The 9,522-nt window shown below is 29.3% G+C and overlaps 1 protein-coding gene across 1 annotated transcript in view; it reads right to left on the bottom strand.

Annotated features, from left to right (window-relative positions):
* Positions 1–1,727: 1,727 nt before the first annotated feature.
* LOC131935588 (uncharacterized) overlaps positions 1,728–9,522 on the bottom strand; it is a 33,235-nt gene continuing 25,440 nt past the window's right edge. Inside the window, exons 6-9 of the mRNA XM_059292073.1 lie at positions 3,475–3,555; positions 3,086–3,163; positions 2,393–2,440; positions 1,728–1,785 (exon numbers count right to left, since the gene is read on the bottom strand). Coding sequence (XP_059148056.1) covers position 1,785; positions 2,393–2,440; positions 3,086–3,163; positions 3,475–3,555 — 208 coding nt within the window. The 3' untranslated portion in view covers positions 1,728–1,784. The remainder of the gene's footprint in view (positions 1,786–2,392; positions 2,441–3,085; positions 3,164–3,474; positions 3,556–9,522) is intronic.

Raw genomic sequence — 9,522 nt, 5'->3', positions numbered from 1 at the left:
CTGAAAAGTAAAAAAAAAACTAAATAGCGGCGTGTGATACGCCGTGGGTCGGCTCGTATTTTATAAATGGCCTGATTAAACATTGTTAAAACACTTACACTAATTAATAAAACATGCATGTGAATATCTTTAAAAAGTTTAGATCTATTACTATATATTCTTAAACATGTTTAAGCATACCGCCACTCCCCCATCCCCTCACTTGATCCTTACGAAGTACGAACATCCAAGGTCGCTCTCTTGTCAAGTTTGTGGACCAGAACTAAGAAAGGTTGTCACGGAAAAAGCTGTCCCAGTTAAGTTGTGAAGTCCAATAATTAAGATCCTGTATTTGAGTCCCATATAAAATAATTAAGGCTTGAAATAGATTCTAGATGTAGAATTTACATTAAGTCTAGGTCTAGAATTTACGTTAAGTCTAGTGACTTAGATCTAGATCTAGAGATCTAGATTCATAACTTTTTCTTCCTTCAACAGCTGATCTGTAGATCTAGAGAAATTTATTGTAAAACTAAATGACAAAGACAGTTAAAAATAGATATAAGTGTTGGAACATAATAAATACAGCAAACGGACGTATTGTTAAAGTTATAGTCGACAAAATTTAGCTTTAGAACGCTTTAAACATTGGTATGGGAAAACAGATTTCTTCGATAGAAGCCGCCATTGTTGATGTAAAATGTAAACAAATCATGTGACGTCACTATTCCGTCAAAGTTAAGCCATCGTTTGAAACTTCTAAAATTAATGTAGTTAATCTATCAATGAATAAATCAATAAATTAATTAACGTCTTTAAATAAATTTGTGATTAACAGTCTGTCTGAAAACAAAAATCGTTCTCTACCTACATACTATTTTACAGCTCTCCACATAGTGCAGATTCTCTCCAGTAGCAAATTAGACAAACAAACAAAAATTTCAAACATGTAAGCAAACATGAATTTTAGTATTATAAAGATGGCACCCGGATAAACTGTGTCGAATCGCAATCGTCTTTTATTTTTATATACCGTATATAGAGAAAAATCCCACTATCCCGTGGCGCCGCCCTTGCGATATTATGAAAAAAAGATTTTTACAGAAATCTCACCTGAAGTGTTCTAATTAACTCCCTAAAGTTTGATGAACGATGTTAAAATGCAATCGACTTTTAATTTTATATACAGTATGTAGAGAAAAATCGGACCCTCCTGTGGCAGCGCCCTTGCGAAATTTAAATTATTTTTCTACAGAACCCTTCCCTGTAGTGTTCTAATCAAATCCCCAAAGGCTCATGGCTATCGAATGAACGCTGTCCAACCAAAATCGCTTTTTTATATACCGCATATAGAGAAAAATGAAATCGCGCCCTGCTGGGGAGCCGCCCCTTCGAATAGGAATTTTTTTTTCGCAAAAACCTCCTCAGGAATATTCTCAACAACTTCCCAAAGTTTCATGGCGATGTAATGAAAGGTTTAGTAATGCATAAAAGACATACAAACAAACAAACAAACACAAACATACATTTCTTCATATATATATATATATATATATGTATATATATATATATATATATATATATATATATATATATATATATATATATATATATATATATATATATATATATATATATATATATATATATATATTTGTATCTGGCGACACAACTGATTGTTCTGGGTATGATCCGCGTTCATTTAGTAAAAAACCAAAGTAAAAAAAAAACAACCATAAAAACATATGTCAATGCCAGAATCAGATGTTTATTTTTTCTTAAAGATTCTTTCATTCATTTTCTTTTCTACAAGGGAAAAAAATAACAGAGTAAATAATACCATTACAGTTATATGTATATAATCACAAATATTAAAATTCTAAACATAAAGACTGTTTATATTTTTTCTTTTTTTTTAATTTAACTTACCCAACAAGCAAACACGTTAATACGTACACTAAAATGTGTATTTCATAAATCATCGATTGTTTTTTTTTTAAAATTCAGTATTTTGAAAGCGTTCCTGTGTGTTATACTTTGATCTGCGCAATCAGTTTTATAATTGGAAACTTTAAAGTCTTGCTGAGTAAAATTTTGTATGCAACGTTAATGTGTAAAACATTGCTATTTTATCATTTATCTAAACATTTTATGAACAATAGAAGATTAGGATACTTTGTTACTGAATGTATTGATTGAGATGTTGTGATTTTCGATGGAGATGTGACGCAAACAATGTTAATAGTGAAAGTGTCGGTTAGTATTGAAAAAAATGGAGTATGTGTTATAATTAGAAGACAGACATGGCGAAGATATTTTTTTTTAAAAAAGTATGTTTATGTTAAAAAATGTATTATAAACTTAAAGAAACAACCTTAAACTACGCATTATTTTTCAGGTCTCTATAACTTACTACTTTGCAGGCCAACATATTTTTTCTCCACCATCTCCTTTATCTCTTCTATATAAAGAAAGAAAAGAAAACTAATATGAAACAATAATGGATGGAGGTTTTTATTAAATATTTTTGGATAACAACAATTACTATAATCATACTATTTGTATCCTAAAGCTATTACATACTAGCAATATTAAAGTCTATAAATTGAATACCACTTCAGCCTGATAGTGGACATTTCATAAATAAGTATTAGATTAAAATCGGAGATGTCTTTAAACTTTTGAATTATTTCTTGTTCGTGAACGTTGTCTTTTGCACTATTTTCATGCTAGGGAGACAAAACTCATACAGCCTATGTACAACTTACAAAACCAAGATTGTACAACAAATCTTTCTTAAACGTTTTGAATAACCTGTACTGCATTACTGGTGTGGTGTCAGGCGTTGTTCTAGTATGGAAATAACTACTTTGTTATTTAAACGTTTTGCCATTGTACACCGAGCTTATTCTCGAGTTTAGCATAATGAATTAATCGAAAATTGAACAATAAAACATGCTTCAAAAAATTCGTTTCGAAGGCAATTTTAAATTAAATCTCAGTAACAATAAACCTTAAGGACATTAAAGCTCCTTTGAAAAAATTATTTAAAAATTTAAGGAAAATCCGACTCATAATTTTAATGACTGAAAAAAATATTTAATACCTTCTATTAACCACACAATCATTATCTTCACAGCACCACTTCTTACTTACACAGTCTTCACCAGTCCTTTTACAACAACTGTTTGATAGAGAATAAAACGAAGCTAAATCTACAAATTCATATATCTCTATATCCATATCCACATCCTTTCCAATTTCCAAATCCATTCTTCTATCCATCAATCCATCCAACCTCCAACCCTAAACCCACCCACCCAACCTTTCATCCACCGATCCAACTATTAAACTTTTTTTTGTTTGTCTGTCTCTCTGTTGTTGTTTTTGTTTGTTTGTCTACCTGACTGTTTTTGTTGTTAGTTTGTCTATTTATATATTACCAATATAAGAAAATGGTTATTTAAAGAAGATAGTTTAATTTATTTTACTGACCTGACCGATACAACACAGAGATTTGCAAGACACACCAGAAGAAGGAGAACTGCGATCTTCATTTTAATCAGCTCAGTATAACTTAAATAAAATCATGTTATGTAAGGATTAGGATAGATATATTTGATTCCACCAATTGTGTAAGGAAAGGGCGACTGATATGTGGGCAACATCTGGCTCTTCTCATCTTAACAACCAGGCATTATGCTTGGATTTCTAATGGGCAATGGTCGATAAGACTACTGAGCCATCATTAGAATTGCATGATAGGTAAATAGATGTACATAAGAAACGTATTAATTGTTTTATTATATTGCATTTTTGTAACCCTTTCAAATGAAAGATAAAAACAAAAATGATATAGTATTTTACTGTAACGCAACAGGTAGACAATCTGAACGAAATTACATACGCATCAGCCCAAATATGAGCACAGACCAACAGACACAAAATTAAAATGTATAATACATTTTTTATAACCAGCTTTAAATATATATATATATATATATATATATATATATATATATATATATATATATATATATATATATATATATATATATATATATATATATATATCCCCTTGATGATGTTCCAAACGTGTAACATATTATTTGTGCTGATTTACACTCATCATACTGACACTGATTTTGAGTTATATAAATGTCTTTAATTTGGTCTTATTTTAATGCTAATTACTGTATGTCGCGAAAACGCTACATCAGGCACGTATGGACCAAACAGTAATTTAATGATTTTAGTCCGGGTCAGTTTCTCTAAATATCCAGCACAAACAATAAAATATCACAAACTAAACATACGAAATCCTTGAAAACTATAGTTTAATAGCTCAGGCATAGCGTTACATAAATCTGCTGCACCTGCTCACTGACTAACTCTTATGAATTGTTATTTTGAAGCTTTGTTGTCGTGGTTCTACTACACTACAGTAACACAACACTTTCTAACACAAAGGACTTTCTTAAATGTGTAGAGACTTAGTTGTCCCCGGTTAAGTCATTTTCGTTAAGTCCTATTCAAGGTCAACTAATAAAGACGCATATTTCTCATTTGACTTATATTTTCTATACACACAAAACATGTGAGCAAATACTGTTCTAAATGCCAGTGTTCAGTCGTTGTATATTCTTCCATGCTCAATGCAGCTGCTGTGGGTACTCACTGCTATTGTTACCCTATGTTTCCGATTTCGGTTCTTCGTGCTACGGCTGTTGTGCTCGAATGATGCTCCTATTGATTACCAATGACAGTGCTGTTCAATAACACTGCTGTCGGTACTAAATGCCGGTATAATGCCACGAACGTAGGTATTCAATAGCACTGCAAAAATTTATTTTTGTCAGTGTTCAACCTTAATGTATTTATTATGAGGTGTAGGTCTATGCTCAGTAATAGTGTTGTCAAGGTCACTGTGAAGACCTTTTTTTGTTTTGTATCCAGTATAGTGGTCCACCACCTCAATTCCTGTTGTCCATATTTTTTATGTTCTCTCATTATTTTACAATGCTATTTCAAAGCTAAATTCGTTATATTTACCCAGCAACATGATCACATTATTCCAGCATCGATCTCTCTCCATTTGCCAATGTCAATGAAACAGGTGAACTCTACTTTACCTATCACATGGACCGTACTGTTCTAAAGTGCACTTTTATATATAGCCGAAGACTATATTGTAAATCCTTTAATTTTTTATAATCATACTTTAATAAATGACAGCTTGGCGATGCATGGTATTTCGTTATACTTGCTTTGCACCCAAGTACCATGTTATGTCTTATTGGCGGATGTCGCAAAAACGCGACAAACCGTAATCAGCCGATAACTTCCAAAATTATTATCATCTGATTTATACTGTTTATATACATAAAGGAGTGAATAATAAAGCTATTAGCATTTTTGGAGCAAAAACGGATCACCTATTTAGTAATAATAATCACGTAAGTAGGCTGAATTCACGAAGTCAAAAAATTACGATGGGCGGGAGTACCGTTGGTACCGATCCAACCGTCTGGATGTACCCAATACACAACGACCGGCATTAGTAGGATAAATACACCTATGCGCATATGCTACCCGCTAAATCGGTATGTCACGATAACGCGTTAAGGGATATCTATCAATCTATCTAACTATATATATATATATATATATATATATATATATATATATATATATATATATATATATATATATATATATATATATATATATATATATATATATATATATATATAAAATAAAAAGGAGACATGCATTATTTTCCTGTTACTTCCCCGCTCTCTAGGCTTATAGCTACATTCTCCCCATCCCCACCAGTCTGGTAGGCTGAAGCTAACACTAAATGTTGACAATCCTAGTGCCGGCTATTTGGTGTAGATAATTTATTTTTTAAACGATTTGAAATTAATGAGAGGTAATAACAAGTTCTGATTGATCTTTTCAGTGACGTCTTTAAACTGTCGTCACGGACTTTAAAGAGGGGAGGGGAAAGGAGTAGAAAGTGAGGGTGAGTATTATCGTCATTCACGAGCTACTGATAGTTTTTTAAAGCAATATATTTTCAGTCGCAGCATTGGTAGTGTCAAATTCACAAATTATGAATTACTGAAAAAAAAGAAATTAAAACAACTGAATAGCTCGTATTTAAAAATTCACTACTATTTACATACCAGTAAAAAAGCATGAGTCAATTCTTAAAGTTTAGTAAAGAAATTTAAGGTGTTCAATAAACAGTGACACACGCAATATTTTTATGAGTTTTTAAATTGTGGTGTATTATTACGTATTAAGAGAAAAAAAATAAGTTTCTTTAATTAGTGCATTATTAATTTAAAAACTTAAATAGGGTTTCACTGATGATAGAGAGGTAAATAGCACCATATATATATATATATATATATATATATATATATATATATATATATATATATATATATATATATATATATATATATATATATATATATATATATATATATATATATATATATATATATATATATATATATATATATATATATTTATTTATTTATTTATTTATTTATTTATTTATTTATTTATTTATTTATTTATTTATTTATTTATTTATTTATTTATTTATTTATTTATTTATTTATTTATTTATTTATTTATTTATTTATTTATTTATTTATTTATTTATTTATTTATTTATTTATTTATTTATTTATTTATTTATTTATTTATTTATTTATTTATTTATTTATTTATTTATTTATTTATTTATTTATTTATTTATTTATTTATTTATTTATTTATTTATTTATTTATTTATTTATTTATTTATTTATTTATTTATTTATTTATTTATTTATTTATTTATTTATTTATTTATTTATTTATTTATTTATTTATTTATTTATTTATTTATTTATTTATTTATTTATTTATTTATTTATTTATTTATTTATTTATTTATTTATTTATTTATTTATTTATTTATTTATTTATTTATTTATTTATTTATTTATTTATTTATTTATTTATTTATTTATTTATTTATTAATTTATTTATTTATTTATTTATTTATTTATTTATTTATTTATTTATTTATTTATTTATTTATTTATTTATTTATTTATTTATTTATTTATTTATTTATTTATTTATTTATTTATTTATTTATTTATTTATTTATTTATTTATTTATTTATTTATTTATTTATTTATTTATTTATTTATTTATTTATTTATTTATTTATTTATTTATTTATTTATTTATTTATTTATTTATACATATATTTGAAATATTGATCAATTCATAAAAAAATTAAGTGGACATCCAATTGAGTCCAATGTGATGTCATATTGCATTGTCCTTGGGTCTTGACATACATACCAATTTGAAATGAATTGGTCAGATGCAATTAATAGAAATTTAGCTTTGGAATTTCCATCCATAGACATAAAAAAGACGGCTAAATAAAAGCTTGTAATGACAAGTTAATCTTGAATTAAGATGCATATATTTGTAGCTAACATAACCTAAACAAACTTAACCTAACCCAACCTTATGAGACCTAATTTAATTTGATATTATCAGATCCAAACCGTAACTAAAACGTCTATGCTAATCTATCAAACATAATCTATATAAAGACTCCACCAGTCAGGTAATACACAAGGGAAAATTAACAAAACACTTCACAATTAAGACTGGAGTGAAACGGGGATGTATGATATAGCCAATTATATTATTGATTGTAATCAACTGGATCATGCTGAAAACAACAAAACACTACACAAGAATCCATTGGGGTTTCTCTAAAAGTCTGGAATATCTCTATTTCGCAGATGACATCTGCCTACTTTCTCACAAGCATCCGCATGCACAAGCCAAACTGAATCGGCTATCTGAAGAAGCGTCCAAATTTGGACTAAAAATCAATAAAAATAAAGCAGGGCATTAGAATCAATAAAATCCAGGACCTGCCCATACAGCTAAATGGGGAAGTTATGCGATAAACAAACACATTCGCGAATCTGGGAAGCGTGACCAACAAGGACAGGGGAGCAGATGATGACATAAAATGACGCAATAACAAGGCTAGATGTGCCTTCAACTCACTGCGCCCGATCTGGAGGTGCACGGCCCCGTCACTCCGGAGCAAAATTGGGATTTCAACACAAATGTCAAGGCAGTATTGCTCTATGGCTCGGAGACTTTTAGGGTTACAAAGGCAAATACCGATAGGCTAGAGTCGTTCACAAATAATTGCTTACGACATATACTTAAAATATCAAACAAAAACCTGTGTCAAATTTCAAAACAACAGCCAATAGATAAGGATATAAAGGACCGTAAATGGGGATGGATATGACACACACTAAGTAGAGAAAAAGATAATATTGCAAATGCTATTGACTGGAATTCAAAAGGAAAAAGGAAAGTGAGCAGGCCAAAGAAAACACGGAAACGAACGGTAGAGGAAGAGTCTAAGACATCTGGGCTCACGTGAGCACAGATAAAGGGAGCAGCCCAAAACCGAGTTCATTTGAAAGGTGTGGTTGCAGCAGTTTGCTCTCCAGGCGCCACAAACGAAAGATGATGATGATCCGGGAATATTACCACTCTTCAGGTATACAAAACGTATCTGCTTGTTATTGTAGGCAAGACAAATTTCTGCAATAATATAACAAACAAATCTTACTACTAAAAGAATAATAAGGCATAAAAATAAAGTTAACTAAAGTTAGTAACCCTGCGTGCTACTGCTATCTTTTTTTCTTGGGGTTTACTTTAACTAGTAGAAATCAAAATTTAATTACAATATTTGTAAACCACATGCAACCTTCTTTTAAATATATAAATAACATGTTTTGAGTACATTTTAATATTTGATTATCAAAATATTACTTATGTAAATCGACATAAAACACTATCCTATCTAAGAAATCCTAAAACATTAACAATTCAAAAAGTATATGTTTTATAATATTCAAAAGTATTCGTGTAAACATTTATCTAATACAAAAACAATTGGATAAAAATGTTCAAACAGAAGCTAAACACACTTACCCGACTGTTAAAGATGCCAATTAAATTATTTGGGCTTGAAAACTTTAATAGTAAGGTAAAACAAAAGAAAAATACGAACAGGAGTGAGATCTGTAGATCTGTAGGCCTACAGAACGATTGTGAACTACAATACAGGAAGAGATTGGAAATACTGCATCGGAAATTAAAAAGACGATTGATCCTCCACTTACCGGTGACTCAGGGGGTATAATAATATTAATTGGGCGGTAAATGGCGCGTTGTGGGAGAAATACAACAGGCGCTAGGTTGACGGTGATGTTTTTTTCTCTATACCAAAAGCAAAATCTTCATCTCAACTTCAAATTTAACCGAAAACGAAAGATATTGAAATCCAATTTTTACCCGAAATCGGCATTTTAACAGAATTTCGCTTTGATCGGCCCTTACCTACTGCACATTCTAATTAAATATAGTCATAGTCATACCCTTAAACTTTGCATATTAGCTCTGACTTGACAAAAGTTAT

The sequence above is a fragment of the Physella acuta genome, unplaced genomic scaffold, assembly GCF_028476545.2.
Source record: "Physella acuta isolate Inbredline_101_S28 unplaced genomic scaffold, ASM2847654v3 ptg000150l, whole genome shotgun sequence".
Classification (NCBI taxonomy): domain Eukaryota; kingdom Metazoa; phylum Mollusca; class Gastropoda; family Physidae; genus Physella; species Physella acuta.
The sequence above is the reverse complement of the archived record's forward strand: the minus strand, read 5'-3'. Positions and strand labels throughout refer to the sequence as shown.